Below are 15,753 nucleotides of genomic sequence, written 5' to 3'. Positions count from 1 at the left end.
GAAGTACAGGATGAGCAACACTGGTGTATTGGGTTTGCCTGGCAAGGTTTTGGTGGTGGGGGGCTACAGGGGTGGCTCCTGTGAGAAGCTGCCAGAAGCTTCCCTGTGTCTGACAGAGCCGATGCCGGCCGCCTCCAGGATGGACCCGCTGCTGGCCAGGTGTTTTGCTGATTAGGGATATCAATTAAACTCAGACACCAGAGTGAAGGGGCAGGTGTAATTTACTAGAAATAATAACAGAATAATACAGAAAACATACAGTAAAAAAAGACAGAATAGTTCACTTAAATAGGAAAATACAGAGTAATGCATCAAATCATTACTACCTGAGAGAGAGAGAATAGTGATTAAGAAAGTTCCATCACCACTTGCATACGTTACCATCATCCAGACCCGCAGCCACTGGGGAGCCCCGCTACAGTGAGGATTTGGAGAACCTTTCCCAGCAAGTCCTGCATGGTATGTCCACCCATAGGTGAGGCATCCAGAGTTGCTGTGAGCGGGTCGAGCCTTATATAACCCAAAATCAGCAAGCCAGAATAGCTGGCATCTTTGTTTTGAGTGGGAAATTTCTGGTTTCATTCTCCTGTTGGATTCCACCCAAAGCTTGGCCAGGACTTGGGAGAGGAGACCAAGGGAGTTTCTAACAAGGCCGAACACTTGGGTTCCCAGCCTTGAATAAGGCTAAACAAGGGAAGTTGAGACATTCTCTCAGCACTTCACCCTCACTACTGTGAGCTGCATCTTTCACTAGTGAGCTTACATACTTTGTTAATGACTACATACTACATCAGCAGCTTCAGTGCAGGGCCTCTTGTTCAGGCTTCAGTACTTCAACGCTTTAGCACTTTTTACATCAGCGTAAGTGGGTTGTTATAACCTAGTATAATACCTTCTAGCACAATGCTTATCAGTTATAAAATACACAGGGTTCATCTATAGGTCAACTCTGCTTGGGCCTGTTGTCCAAGCTTTAGCACTTCACCAAGGCTGAGCCCATCATTGATAACAGATTTAAGAAGAGGGGAAAACTGCTGGGCAACAGCAGCCAGAATGCATGTGAGAAACAGCCCTGCAGAGCCCAAGTGAGTGCAGGAGGAGGGGCAGGAGGTGCTCCAGGCCCGGGGCAGAGGTTCCCCTGCAGCCCGTGGGGCAGCCCGTGGGGAGGCAGCTGTGCCCTGCGCCCAGGGAGCTCCACGGGGGAGCAGACACCCACCTGCAGCCCGGGGGGGACCCCACGGCGGAGCAGGGGGATGTGCCCGAAGGGGGCTGTGACCCCGTGGAGAGCCCACGCTGGAGCAGGCTCCTGGCAGGAGCTGTGGCCCCGTGGAGAGAGGAGCCCCCGCGGGAGCAGGTTTGCTGGCAGCACTTGTGACCCCGCGGGGGACCCACGCTGGAGCAGCCTGTGCCTGAAGGGCTGCAGCCCGTGGGAGGGACCCACGCTGGGGCAGGTTGTGAAGAGCTGCAGCCCCTGAGTGGGAAGGACTCGGGCTGGAGAAGTTCACAAAGGGCTGTCTCCTGTGGGAGGGACCCCACGCTGGAGCAGGGGAGAGTGTGAGGAGTCCTCCCCGGAGGAGGAGGGAGCGGCAGAGACATCAGAGGGTGATGAACTGACCACAGCCCCCATTGCCCATCCCCCTGCACTGCTGGGGGCGAGGAGGAGATGGTCCTCAGAAAGTGGGACTGAAGTTGAGCCCAGGAAGAAGTGAGGGGTGGGGGGAAGGTGTTAAGATTTTCTTTTTATTGCTCACTATCCTGCTCTGATTCAATTGGCAATAATTTCCCTGAGTTGGGTCTGTCAGGTTACCTCTGCTGGTAATTGGTGAGTGATCTGTCCTTACCTTACCCACGAGCCTTTTGTTACACATTCTCTCTCCTGCTCACATGAGGATGGGAGTGATAGTGTGGCTTAGTGAACACCTGGCATCCAGGCAGGGTCGACCCACCACAGCAACACAGATACAAGGGTTGAATATGTGTATATCTTTATTGAAGAGTTAAATCATTTATATAGACGTGGATTCTTCAAAGTACCACCACCTTAGTCTATGTTCTCCAGACCCTGAAAAAGAAAAAGTAACAGCTGTATCTGCACCATGCTCGTCACTAACTTAAAAGAGGGCATAGCTGAAAATGCAGGTTTTCAAACTATGCTTAAGTACCCAAGTCATAATTAAAAAGAAAAAAAAAAAAAAGTAAAACGCACATCCCCACAGGCAGGCCAGCTGCTGGTACCGAGCTTGCTCTGACAGCCCCAGGAGCGACCAGTGGCCACCTCAGAGGCCGTGTGAAGCCCCAGCCCAGAGCTCGGGGATGGGGGGAGCAGCTCATGACTCCCGTTCCCCGCGGCGGTACCTGCCCCGAGCACCTGCCTTGGAGACGTAGTACTTGTTGACACCGGACAGCCGCCTGTCTCTTTCCATCAGGGTCCACTGGTAGGGGTAGCGGGCGACCCTCTTCTCCTGCGGGGCCACACAGCGCTGCCTGTTACGGCCCCGCCGGAAGGGATCCCGGCGGAAGGGATCCCGGGGAGGGGAAGGGGGGATCCGGGGAAAAGGGGGGATCCGGGGAAAAGGGGGGATCCGGGGAAAAGGGGGGTCCGAGACCGTGGGCAGGGCCGCCGCGGGGGGGGAGGTTGGCGGCCCGGTCGCCCCGGCCCGCGCTGACCTTGCCGCCGTTGCACCAGCGGTGCATGTAGAGGGTGCAGAGGCCGGGGATGCTGAGGCAGATGCCCATGACAGCCATACCGGGCAGGATCTCGTACCACATCCCGCCGCTGCCGCACTGCCCTCACCCACCGCCGCGCCGGGCTCCCTGCGGGCACTCCCGGCCTGCCCCGCGCGCCGTCCCGGCCTGCCCCGCGCCGCCGCCACTACCGAGGCAGGCCCGCGGGGGGGGTGGTGGCAGCGGCCGCGCTGCTGGGGGCCGCGCCTCGGCGGTGCCGGGGCAGGACACGAGGCGGGGCCGCGCCCCTGGCCGCCCGGCCCCGGCGGCTGACTCCGCCGTGTGCCGCGGGCCGTAGCGCGGCGGGGCGGAGGCCTCGGCCTCGGGCGCGGCTCGTCGCCCTTTAAGGCGCAGTCGCGCGAGAGGCGCGGCGGCCAATGGGCGCGCGGGGGCGCGCGGCGCTGTCCCGCGGCCCGGGATGAAGGAGGACAAGGAAAACGCCAGGCCCAAGGAGCGGCGCGGGCCCGCCGCCGGCCCGGGGGCCCTGCTGGGGACCGGTACCGGCGCCGCGACCGCCGCCGGCACGGACGGCAGGGCCGGCGGCGCCGAGCTCGACCGCCTCGAGCGGCCCAAGGACAAGAAGGAGACGCTCAGCAAGGTGGGGCCCGCGCGCCGCTCGGTGTGGGCCCCTCCCACCCGCGGTAACGGGCCTCGCGCGGTGGCGGCTGCAGGGGGAGAGCTCGGGCGGGAGCCGGGGCCGCCCCGGGACGGCGGCGTTGGGGTGGGGGGCGTGCGGCGGCCAGTTCTTCCTCGGCGGTGCGGGCCGCCCTGACCGCCGTCGCCGTGCCGCAGGTGGTGATCCGGCGGCTGCCGCCCAGCCTGACGAAGGAGCAGCTGGAGGAGCATCTCCAGCCCCTGCCTGAGCACGACTACTTCGAGTTCTTCGCTAACGACTCCAGGTAGGGCCGCCGGCCCCCCTACCCCGGGCGGCTCCCGAGAGCGGCCGCTGGCCCGGCCCCGAGGGGCGGCACTGCCGCCTCGTCAGCCTGGCTCTCTCGGTCCTGTCTCTCTGCAGCTTGTACCCTCACATGTTCTCGAGAGCCTACATCAACTTTAAAAACCAGGAAGATATCGTCCTCTTCAGGGATCGTTTTGACGGCTATGTTTTTGTCGATCACAAAGGCAAGTGAACGGTGCTCGGTGGAATGTTTGTGCCTTCCCCGCTGGGGGTGTAGCGTGCTAGCTGAATTTTAGAGAGATGGGTCTGAGCAGCCTAATGTGCCGCTTCCAATTTGTCTGGTTTTAGCGTCTTGAATGAGGCAGTATTTCAGAGAGCAACGAAAATGTACTTTGTGGAAACTAATCTAAATTGACTTTGCGTATTTCTAGATTAATTTTGTGTAAAACCCAGATAAGTGTAGACCCCGGTAGTAGCGGTGTCAATGTAAAGCTAGTTGCTGCATTACTGAGGGTAATACTTGCATTGTCATGCCTGAGTATAACGTCTGAAAACTGAAAGTGGGTAGGTGGTGTCGCTGTTGAAACTAAATGAAGCTGAGATTACTGATGCTACCCTCTGCTGCTCCCCTCACTTGTTTTGTACACTTGAGTGTGACTTTTTTTGGGTAAGTTTTTAATTCAGGTTGTTACTTGTTCCAGTTTACAACCATCTTGATCCATTAAGATCCATCTTGATTCAGTAAGAGGAACAGCTTGTTCCTTGCAGTCTAAGTTGTGAAAGTGACTGCTCTCTGGAGACATTAATCTGTAGGAAGCAAATATATTCTTTAATTCGTTGGTTAAACATCCAAGCATTTAGTCACTGCTTAACTGTTTTCTAAATATATATTAGGTATTCAATACATCTCATGATTTTAAATTTTGCATTTCAAAACTGTTTACATTGGATAGCACTAAAAGTTGTTACTCTCTCATTGATGTGAAAATTATCAGAAGCTTTAATGAGAGTCTTCCTGTAGGTTTCAGTAGGCTAAGGATTTCACCTTGAACTTTCTTTCAGGTACATTGTCTTACATTTCATCCAGCCAGGTGTTCTTTGTGATATAAAGCTCTGTCCACAAGATTCTTCCTTATTTTAGAGGGTTGCATGACAAGGTTCTGATAACACCTAGATCTTTTAAATAAGCCAGTTTGCAGTGTATCAGCATGCCGTATTTGTCATACCCAACAGCAATATTGGATTTATGCAGCCATAAATGTGGCATTCTTGTCGGAAGATAAAGCCTGCTGTAACGTGTTGCATTCTGTTGTATTTTGCCAAAAATTGAGACTTGCCTCAGTTGCATTACCTTAAAATATTCTCTTCTACTTGCACAGTGGATGCATAGTCTCTAGGATGAGGATATTTTGTGGTGCAGTGTAGCTGAGGTGTCTGAACTGACAGTTATGGGCGGTCTCAGATCTCATAGTTCTGTCTTGTGAATATGAATTTGCATCATGAGAGTGTTTAGTTCATGAATTCTGCTGTCTCTAAAATGTTTTTTTAATTAAATGGCTTTCGAAATACAAGACTTTTTTGTGCTTTCCAAGTAGTCTCTCTAGTATTGCATATTCCTCATTAGGCTTATCTTCCTGCTCTATATCTGTTCCATCTCTTGTTTTAATGTATTTTTCCTTCTCCTCTTAACAGGTCAGGAATATGCTGCCATAGTTGAATTTGCACCTTTCCAAAAAGCTGCAAAAAAGAAGAGTAAGAAAAAGGATGCCAAAACTGGAACTATTGAAGATGGTATATAACAGCTAGCTAGCTTGTTTTGCATGTGTAGACTTGAAAGTTCTAGCAGCAATTTGAATGTAATATTTTTACTGTGACACTGGAGTTTAGCAATAGAATGTTTGCTTAATTATTAGTGAAGCTTATCGGTGCTGCTTTATCAGCTGCAAATCTATTAAATATGATTGTCCTAGACAAACATAACGCGGCAACTCATTTGCGAGCTGCCAATTTATGAAAAGGTGACAACACAATTTATGCAAATCTAACCCAGATTTCTAGCAGTGCTCAATGCAAATTCTTTTCAAGCTACAGTGTATCTTTTATTTTCCTCTTTTAAAATTTTTTTTCTCCTTTCCCTTCCTCTGTAGATCCAGAGTACAAGAAGTTTTTGGAAAGTTACAGTGCAGATGATGAAAAATTAACTTCCACTCCTGAAACTTTGCTGGAGGAAATAGAAGCAAGAAACAAAGAGCTAATAGGTATGGAAATCTATGTACTATAGTTACATTTTCCTAGAGCACAAAGAAATGTGGTGTAATTTGAAGCTGTGATTTGTCAACCTTGAGGAGATGGAATTCTTTTGTGTGCTTGCTTGGTATTTGTTAAACCTTTAGGCTAATATTATTCGGTGTATTTTATTTTGTTCCCATGCTCTAAATTCTTCTCTAGGTTTAAGTTTTATATGGTAACCCTCCTTCCTGTTTTAAGCTGCTAGTCAGACGTTTGTTAGCCAGACTAGGCTACAGAGTGGCTGCATTTCAGTGAGACGCAGTGATGTTCAATGCAGAATGCTGTGAACAGTGGTGTTCCATGCAGGTACAAGTTAAGAGATACTGTGGTTGGGTAAGATACCACCAAAATGACTAGAATGCCCTTTTTAAGCATGTTATGGGTATCTCTTTCAAAGTGAGAGAAGTTGGGAAAAGCCTAGTGCAGACTGTATATCCCTTTACAGATAGGTGTATCGGATATCATATCAGTGTCGTAAAGAAGTTTATAGAACCCTAATAGTTGCCACTGTTCAGGGATAGGATTGGAATACTTCGCTGCTGTATCACTGTGCATGAGAGGAAATAGGCTGGGTAATCCCAAAGGCTGCCTCATTTCATACAGGGTTTTGTTGTAGGTATTGCAGTATTGAATAAGGCAAATTGTTTACATTTGTTTTATATATTCTCTAGCTAAAAAGACTACTCCTTTATTGAACTTCTTGAAAAATAAACAGGTAAGACTTCTCTCCAGAATCTCGTTGCTTGCAAGTACAATTTGCTTATTTAAATCATGGGTGTTGTTGTGATGTATATATTGATATGTTTATATGATTATTGATATGTACATATTGATATGTTTTCCGCCCTTCCTTTTGAAGAAGCTGCTTTTGACCCAATTTCCTTGTGAACATCTGGTTCATGTGTTGTAAACCACTAGAACACCGGCCTTGGTGGGAACGGTGGTGCTTTGTGAGCATTGTGGTTACAGCTGAATGTCTCTTGTGGCACCGCCAAACCACATTCCATTTTAATGCTTTCATTTTTAATGCAGTTATGGCTGAGGTCCTTGTAGATGATCTTTCTCTTAGCACATTTTAACTTTTAGCGATGGAGAAAATCACAGTTGGGGCAGATTTAGTTAAAATTAGAATGATAAAGGCTGAGGCTAGTTTTGTGTTTCTTTTTTTTTTAAGACGGTACAAATCAAGGCTTATGAGTGAGAAAAAAAATATGCTACTGTAGCATGTTCAGGTTCACAACAGAACAATAGAGACAGCAGGACTTGTTTTGTAGTAGGGGCAGTTTTGAGGTGAGTTATTTGGTGATGAAATACTTACCGCTTTGTGGTAGTGTATCTTGTTAAGCTTAAAGAGATGTTTTGTAGTGTGGAATTACACTATTTCTCTTTGCTTTTCAACACACAGAGACTGAGAGAAGAAAAAAGAGAGGAGAGGAGGAGGAGAGAATTGGAAAGAAAAAGGCAAAGAGAAGAAGAAAGAAGAAAATGGAAAGAGGAGGAGAGAAGGAAGAGAAAAGAAGCAGAAAAACTGAAGAAAGTAGACAGATGCCCAGAAAAAGAGAGAGACAGATCAAAAGAAGAACCAAAGATTAAGGTCTAGAACAGTTCTTTATTATAAACTGTTACACACCCTTTCCCCTGTTATCTGTATATCAGTCTCTTCAAATGTGCTTTGAGTATTGTGTGAAGAATCACATGAGTTTGGTGTTAGTAAATTACCAGTTTTTTGTAATATTCAGTATTAGGCATTGTAAAGGTTTACATGCTGTAATGCTCCATAGTAATATTTAAAGCTTTTGTCATGTGACTGTTGTACATGCTGTGGTAAACAGAACTGTGAATTTACAATGGAATGGAGACTATTTTTAAGCTTTCTAAAATGGCCTGTTTTAGGAGAAAAATCCTAGACTGCTGCGTGGATTATGCTTACTCATACACTCCAGCTTTTAGAAATATTACAATTTGCAGGAATATTACTTTAATGTTTATTTCTTACTGGACTGTGGTTCCTTTGATGCAATTTCGGTGTTGTGCCAGACAATATGTATTAGAGTGAGCTCTTTAGTTGAGACTTCTGTTTTCTTTGTAGCTACTTAAGAAGCCTGAAAAAGATGAAAGAGACTTGGAGAAAAAAGAAAAATCCAAGAAACTGGAAAAAGAGACTCTGAGGGAGGAAAAAAATGCGAGTAGTGCATCTGCCAAACGATCTGATGGGGAGACAAAAGAAGAGAAGGCAAAAAAGTATTCTAGTACTTGCTATAAATATATATATGTATATATAACTTGTTTCCTGATCATACTGAGGTTTAGGCCGCTCTGCTCTGCCATGACCATGTTTTGAAATTCCTTTCAAATTATGTTTCTGATATAAAGCATGGGATGTGTTCTCTGTGGCAGCGCACCTCCCTGCAATTGCAAAAAGCCATGTGAATTACCTGACAGTTCTTCACTAGTGGACAAATTTTAATACCTTTTGCAATTCACTGTAGGAACTCTGCAAAAGAAGCCCAGGTGTAGGGGACCTGCAGCAGCCTGTGAGCACTGTCCTTGCAATGAGAGAATTCCAACCATGGTGAGAGGAGAGGTGTACTCCAGTTATTAGTCCCTCTAAGTCTTGTAAAAGGTCAAAGTGGAAAGTGCAGTTCTCAACAGCTATGTGATCTGTTCAAGGTTCAGTTCTGCCATGTGAGAAATAGCGATAAGACAGGGAAATTCAGGTGTTTGCCAAAGCCAAAGGAGTCTCAGCCAGCTCTGTCAACAGAAGGCTAGGAAATGCTAGTAGTCAGTGTCATCTCTGGTTATCGTGCATGACTCAGGTTATTACAGCTTCCCAAAAGCTCCCTAGAACCTACCAGTGTGTCGTCTTCGTATTGCAAATTTACACCAGTGTTACATTGATCTCCCAGCTCTGTTTGATGAATCTTTTGAGCTTAATTTTCAGTTTTGTTTTCATACAGATCAGAAGATGAGTGTGTAAAGGACTACAGGGACCGAGATAGAGATTTTGAAAGAGACAGAGAATATGAGAGAGCACAGAGGGAGAAACAGAGACGCCAAGAAGAGGAGCGTCGGAGGCAGAGCGAGCGCTTTGAGAAGCTTTTTAGAAGAAGAGAGGAAGAGGTGAAAAAGGAGAGAGACTTAATCAGAGAAAAGGGAAAGAAAAGTGATCTCACAGACTTTACCAGCAGCATGGACAAATCTGAGAAAGTAACCAAAGATGATAAAAAAGAGGATACAATTAAGAGGGATCGTATCAGAAACAAGGTGCTGGATTTCTTTAAATTAATTTGTTGATTCATAGGGACTAGTTTGTGGGGTTTAGGATAAAAGCACTTCAAGGGAAGAACCATGTGGTTTCTCTGTTGAAACTTCTCCATATTCTGGTAACAAACTCTGCCATTGCCAGAGAGTTTCCAATAAACTTTTGCTAAACTGTGATATTTCTTGTTGCTGTTTAGAAATTAAGCCAAGGTGCCATAGGCTAAATTGTAAAGATGCTAATCCCTTTTCATTTGTTGATTTATGCGATAGGCTGGATTTTTAAGGTATTGGTAGAGCATCAGCAATCTACCTGTATCTCTGCTGATGCTGTATGTGCCTGAAAATGTATCTCAAAGTAGGAGTGTGATTCGAACAGGTTCCTCTAAAACAGGAACAAGACTGCTACATGCAGAATATGACAAAGTCTCCTGTAGACTCAAGAAAACATGTCTTGAGCTTAGTTTTATATGCTCTGCAAATCTGTTTTTGCAGCATCAGTATGCAAGTTTTTCGTGTCACTTAAGGCATTATTGGGTACAAATGAAACTCACGGTTTTGAAGAAGCTCTGATGTTTGCCTCTTTCTGAGAGAGGGTGAGCTGAACTTGTCTCAAAAGGAAACTTTACAAATATCCTCAACTATGTGCAGTGTTGTTTGTGGCTTGAACAGGGATGTTGCCTTACACGAGTGACAACCTTGATTTGAGACAGTTGAAGTTACATTGCCACCACGGTGGAATAGTTTAACTTGGAACACCTTGAAAAGTTTGAGTTTGAGCCATTTCTAGTACCACTGATTCCATAATAACCGTGATAGCATGGGGCTGTGAAAGAGTCTAAATAGTTTTGATTTATTTCAGGATCGTCCGGCTATGCAGCTGTACCAGCCAGGAGCCCGAAGCCGAAGCAGACTGTGTCAGTATGAAGACAGTGCTGCGAAGCCCACAGATCAGGGAGCGGATAAGAAACAAGAGCGTGAGATCAGTAATATGAAGGAAGAGGAGTGACTAGCATGCAAGCCTTATGTGTTCTGACTGTCTGTGCAGCCAAAGAGCATGTACTACGCAATCCAGAAGTGCCTTCGAAGCAAAGAAGGAACAAGGGAAGAAAAGGGGGCATTGTGCTGTTGGATGTTTCTGGTTAAAGAACCTCAGTTGTAGATTTGGAATTTGAAATGTGTTCTCATTGTATTTTCAGTTATTTGAATTTATTTTCCCAGCATCTAACTACAACAGAGAAGAGAATCTTTGCAAAGTAGAGAGACTTTATGGCCTTAAGTATGATAATAAATGAGTCATGTGGTCAGGAGGAGACGACACCTGGATCTGAAGCCAGAGCTTTACTGTAGAGTGATTGGAGCTGCTGTTTGATGCACTTAAGCAGAGCAAGTTTGAAGTTGCCTGGAGTTACATAGGTGTTGCTGTGTTGTGTGGTGCTCCTGCCTGAGGCAGCGATAGCTAAATTACATCAGTGTAGCACTGAGACAGGTACGCAGGCTGGGGCTTTTGAGGTACCAGTGAACAGGAGCCGTCTGGCATGTAAAGAGGAGAACACCTGGCATTGCAGGAACGATGGTGGGGAGGGAGAGACCTTCCTCTTCAGTGGTTCTCTGGATAAAGTAACTAAGTTGGAGTGTATGAATAAGCTGGCTTAATATTGGAGTACTTCTTGACAGTTTCTCATGTAAAGTCTACCTACACTGAAATGCTTATTTTTGATCACGTGTAGCTGGTTTGAGCATCCTGTTCTTTTCCAGCATTCTCCCTTCTTTAGAGTGAAACGTTTCTGAACTCCTGCCCTCGGTACTGCTTCATCTTCCCTCATAACTTGAAGTATTGTTTTACAGCCCAGAAAGAGACTTCACCAGTAGCAGCTCCTCCTAAGCTAGCGAATTTTAGCCATAGCTATTTTGTACTAAACCCAATAAACTCGCAGAAACTCGTGCCGCCGCCGTCCCTCACTGAGCTGCGCCTGCCCCGGGGCGGGCCCGCCGCGCCGCCAGGGGGCGCTGTGGCCCCGGAGCCCGCGCCGCCGCCGCCGCCTGTCTCGCCGCCTCCCCCCGCCCCTTCCGCCTCTGCCGCCGCCGCCATCGCCGGGACGCCGGGCACCTCCGCGCCATGGTGAGACATCGGCCGCCATCCGCCGCCCTGCCGCGGCATCCCGAGCCCTCTCGCCGCCACCGGCCGGCTGGGGATTCCCGGCGAGCAGGCCGCGCGGGAGGGCCCCGGGTCCACCTTTCCCGTCCCCGGCTCGCCGAGGCCTTGCGGGCCGGTGGGGCCGGCGCCTTGCTCGGCGAGGCCGGCCGCCCGCCCGCGGTGGGGCCGGCCCGGGCCCGGCGGAGCTGCCCTCCGCCCGCTGCGAGCCGGGGGCCGTGCGGGGCTGCCGTGCGGGACTAACAGCTGCTCTTTCTTCCAGTCGTCTCACAAGACGTTCAAGATCAAACGCTTCCTTGCTAAGAAGCAGAAGCAGAACCGGCCGATCCCGCAATGGATTCGCATGAAAACGGGCAATAAGATCAGGTAACGAGATCGGCTCTGGCTTTCTGAGGAGGTGCAGCCCCCCAGGCTCTCCATCGGGCTGCCAGTGCGGTGTGGACTGGAGTCAGAAGCTGATTCTGTAAAAGCATTTATGTAAGCAGGAGTGCGGTTCTGGGGCCGCGAGTACCGTACAGGCATCCTGCTGCAGATGAGTAACTCCACCGGATCCTGGCAGCCCGGTGTGTTTGCTTGAAGCGGTGTGGGGCTGCCGCGCCTTTTCCTTCCGTGGCAGTGCGGTTCATTCCCGTGCTGTGCAAGTATCCACAGACGTTAGGTGATGGCACGTTGGATTACTGATTCCGGAGTTTTACCCTAGTAATCTCTCTGCTTTGACGTTCCCCTTCCCAACACCTGCCCCCTCTCACAGCTGTCCCTCTGGGTTCCTGCATATTCAGGAAACAGCATCTTGCTGAGCGTGGGTGTTCTGAGAGACAGATCGTGCATCAGGGAGCAAAGGGCCTGTTGGATGTATGGAAGATAAAATGGATAGTATAAGATCCTGGGCATGTGACTGCAGAATTAATTTACAACAGTTCCTTTCTCTTTGCCTGTAGTGTTTATTTTCAAGCATTGTATCTAGGAAAATACAATGAGAATACCGCAGAATACTAAGTAAATGTGAGGCCTGCACAAGGTGGTGCATATCTGAGCCCTCTGATTTCAAAGCTTCAACCAGTACAGTTCAGTCACTCGTACTGTGCAGCCAGCTTTTTATCTCCTACGCCCCTCTCTGGATTTTTTTAAGGGAATAGGATTCTTGCTGCCAGATCACTTTTTGTCCTAAGTAGTGAGGAAAGTGACCGTAGCAGTGGCTGGCTCAGGCAGTGAAACAGCACAGAATTGTCAGGTGCTGTTCCTGTTACTTCTAACTTATTTGTGTCTAGGAAAAAATGATATTGTGCACCCCAGACTGTACTCTTGTCTTCGAGATACTGACTTATAAAGGAGTTTTGGTTTAGCTAAATTGCAGTACTTTTGAATACTTCATCATGGGGCAAAATTCTACATTTCTGTCTTTCGGCACTTCAGTACATCGGTCGTTAGTTTTATCCAAACTGTGTGCTAAAGCAGGCTGCAATTGCAGTGCTTCATTCTGTGGGAGCACTGCCATTTTCCTGCTGAGAGTAACCCTGTTAATGCTGTCTTCGGTTTTGCCTATATGGTGGTGAAACTGTTTGTTCTTAACATGTACAAGTCCATACTCATAAATAAATATACTTTCCTGGAAGAGGGTCTTTTTCCATACACTACTCTGCTTTCATATTTTGAACAAAAATTATACTTTTTGTGTTAGGCTATGATACATTCAAGAGGTAGTTTTCATTCTCATTGGACAATCAATGCAAGAGCACAGTCTCCAAAAGAGGAGGTAGAATATTCACACACCACTGCCGATGCATCTCTGCAGGCATCTTTATCTCTCTGAAGTTTAGGTTCTGTTGCAGTAATGTGCTAACCCACTTGGTTAGTGAATTAAGAAAGTAAACTGAGATGGAAATTTTTAAAAATAAGTGTACAGCTGATTATCGTTGTCAGCGTGCCACTATAGCACATAGGGAAGATTTCAGTCCTTTACTGTTGAGCTAATTCAAGGTAGTTTCAGTCCACTTTGCATCCTCAAATGTGTATGTATGTGTGCTTTGCTAATTTACGCCACTTCTGTCTTAGGTACAACTCCAAAAGGAGACACTGGAGAAGGACCAAACTGGGCTTGTAAGAGAGACTGTCTCCTGGGAACTCTAATTAAACACTTGTCTTTCTGCATCAGATTGGTACACCCCACATGCTGGTCGGCGATCCCCAAATGATTCCTTCTGTAGTGTTGGACTGCAATCCCCAGTGTTTGGGGATTTTTTTTTATAAGCTAGTCTGGGTTATTGATGTTAACTGGGAAAATCTTGAAGTAATTTGCATCTGAAACATGAAGACTGTGTTCTATTAGTGTTCTTTTTTTCAGACATTTTCATGAGTATTGCCAGTGTATGGGCTTACTAATAAATACAGACCTGAATGACTTGGTTGAAATTATTTCCTGTATATATATATATGGTAGAATAGTAACAGAATTAAAACTAACGATATTGTGAATATAATCTTAGTGTGAGAAACCTTGTTGGCTCTTTTCAGATAGTCTTGTCTTCCTTTTTCATTTACTGTAAACCTCTGAGAGCAAAGCCTAACGGTTTTTAAAGAAAAGGGGTAAAAATCAGAACTGATTTTAGAGGAGGTAGTTTGAAGACAATCTTTTATTAGACAAACAAATAGTTAAAAAGTTCTAGAGGCAGGTTTGAAAAAGTCAGACTTCACTTTATGGTCCATAGGCCATCATGGCTACCATAGCTGGAGCATCAGCCTCTTATTACTTTAACCTCAGGAAAGACTCTGGAATACAGTTCTGGTAGATTTGTGAAATGTTACTAAAAAAATAAGCAGTATTGTCAGAATGTGTGAAAGATGTGTCTGAGAAGCTGCTGGGTGCATTTCATAGGGCTGGAGAACAAAGCACACTGAAAATGCTCTGGGGTTAGGTGGCTTCCTGTTCAAGGTGTGCTGTGTTAGGTGAGGGGGATCCAGACTAAAAACCTCTTGCCTAAACCAAGTCAGTCTCCAGTTACCACCCTCTCTTACATTATGCTTACATGTTGGATGCATCTCTGTTCCCTGTGGCTGGCTCCTGTCACAGCTGCAGGTTCTCTACTCCACTGTTAGCTCCTACATGGCCCTTTTGTCCATCCAGGGTAGACCACATAGTACAGTGTAGCTAGGCCTGTGGGTCAGTTGGATCACTTACTGGTTTTTTTTTTATTGATAGAAGAGCATTTCCCAACTGTAAGTGTTGAACAGTGCAAATGATGGCACTATGGCACTGGGCTGATAGGTTATATGCCCAGAAGCACTATGAAAATACTTGCCCAGGGAGTGAGAACATGGAGCTGAGAATAATCAGTGATATTTGAATACCAAGACTAACTGTCCTGCACCTGAGCAACCAGCAAGGCTGCCCCTGGACACCCACTTGAGTCAGCTGCGGGTGGCTCCTCGTGAACGTCCTGCCTGTGGCAGCTGAGGGTGGGGGCTCCTTGCCCCGTGTGTGTCTGGCCCCTGTGCCTGCAGCACCAGGAGCTGTTCCTGGGTAGGACGTGGGGCAGTGCAGCCCTTGGAGCCTGGGGTGAAGATCCTGGCTAAGAGTGGGTGCGATGGAATAATCAGATGAAAGTTTCACTTTAGGAGGTAGGAAAGGAGAACCGAAGAATAGAGCAAGGGCACTGGATCTGCAAAATGTGATACTCCTATAGACTGTAGTACATAATGTCTGCGTGTTCCCTAGAATAACAATCTTCTGAGTTTTGTTTGGAGCTCTGTTGGCTTCGTTAAGTTAGTCTTGATGCCAGCCACAGGTGCATTTAAAACATCCTCAGCAGAAAGGTAGTAACTCAAGATGTTGCTCAAAGGAAGAGTTAGCAGCTATTTAAAAAGGAAGAAAGGAAAGAAGGGATCAAACCCCTCAGAGTAGTCAGCACTCCAGCTCCCTGACACTGGCACTCTGCACTGGGGCCTGTGAACCATCACCTTTTTACTGCAGGGAAGTGGAGGAGGCAGCTGTGGCTCAGCACCACGTCCTGCATAGCTGCTGCTCCTTTCCCTTCCGCAGTGCAGACCTGGGGTAGGTGCTCTCATCATCAGGAAACACTAAAAGTGTGAGCCTGTTCTTGGACATGCCTGCGGCAAAGCCCATCCTGATGCCGAGGGCTGTGAAGTGCTCTGGTGCTGTTTCCTGGGTTCAGCCTGCTGTGGTGGCTCAGGTCCTGGGTGGCAGCTTCCTGAGGAAGCTTCAGGCTGCCACACCTTCTGTGTTGCTTTTCATGTTGGAGGTAAATAGATTTATCTCCTTCCTGTTACAATTTGTAGTAAATAATGCTGGGCAGCAGCATATGCCCAAGCATGTGTAAACGCGTAACTGTATTGGGTTTGCCTGGCAAGGTTTTGGTAGTGGGGGGCTACAGGGGTGGCCTCTGTGAGAAGCTGCCAGAAGCTTCCCTGTGTC

The 15,753-nt window shown here is 47.5% G+C and overlaps 3 protein-coding genes and 1 non-coding gene across 4 annotated transcripts; 3 read left to right on the top strand and 1 right to left on the bottom strand.

Moving 5' to 3' along the window:
* Positions 1 to 1,968: 1,968 nt before the first annotated feature.
* Positions 1,969 to 2,808, bottom strand: NDUFA1 (NADH:ubiquinone oxidoreductase subunit A1). The gene is made up of 3 exons (XM_074914846.1): positions 2,668 to 2,808; positions 2,373 to 2,462; positions 1,969 to 2,062 (listed from the first exon to the last, which is right to left on the bottom strand). The coding sequence occupies exons 1-3, from the start codon at positions 2,767 to 2,769 to the stop codon at positions 2,042 to 2,044; spliced, it is 213 nt and encodes a 70-aa protein (XP_074770947.1). The 5' UTR covers positions 2,770 to 2,808; the 3' UTR covers positions 1,969 to 2,041.
* A 334-nt stretch (positions 2,809 to 3,142) lies between these two features.
* Positions 3,143 to 11,130, top strand: UPF3B (UPF3B regulator of nonsense mediated mRNA decay). The gene is made up of 10 exons (XM_074914845.1): positions 3,143 to 3,322; positions 3,517 to 3,623; positions 3,740 to 3,846; positions 5,315 to 5,413; positions 5,770 to 5,880; positions 6,583 to 6,626; positions 7,317 to 7,505; positions 8,001 to 8,152; positions 8,869 to 9,175; positions 10,032 to 11,130. The coding sequence occupies exons 1-10, from the start codon at positions 3,143 to 3,145 to the stop codon at positions 10,176 to 10,178; spliced, it is 1,443 nt and encodes a 480-aa protein (XP_074770946.1). The 3' UTR covers positions 10,179 to 11,130.
* A 21-nt stretch (positions 11,131 to 11,151) lies between these two features.
* Positions 11,152 to 13,722, top strand: RPL39 (ribosomal protein L39). The gene is made up of 3 exons (XM_074914847.1): positions 11,152 to 11,291; positions 11,587 to 11,690; positions 13,377 to 13,722. The coding sequence occupies exons 1-3, from the start codon at positions 11,289 to 11,291 to the stop codon at positions 13,423 to 13,425; spliced, it is 156 nt and encodes a 51-aa protein (XP_074770948.1). The 5' UTR covers positions 11,152 to 11,288; the 3' UTR covers positions 13,426 to 13,722.
* On the top strand, positions 12,773 to 12,904 carry LOC141964835 (small nucleolar RNA SNORA69). Its single transcript, XR_012634396.1, has one exon. It is a non-coding gene; the product is annotated as a small nucleolar RNA SNORA69 (small nucleolar RNA).
* Positions 13,723 to 15,753: the final 2,031 nt, after the last annotated feature.

The sequence above is a fragment of the Athene noctua genome, chromosome 11 (assembly GCF_965140245.1).
Source record: "Athene noctua chromosome 11, bAthNoc1.hap1.1, whole genome shotgun sequence".
NCBI classification, from domain to species: Eukaryota; Metazoa; Chordata; class Aves; order Strigiformes; family Strigidae; genus Athene; species Athene noctua.
The sequence above is the reverse complement of the archived record's forward strand: the minus strand, read 5'-3'. Positions and strand labels throughout refer to the sequence as shown.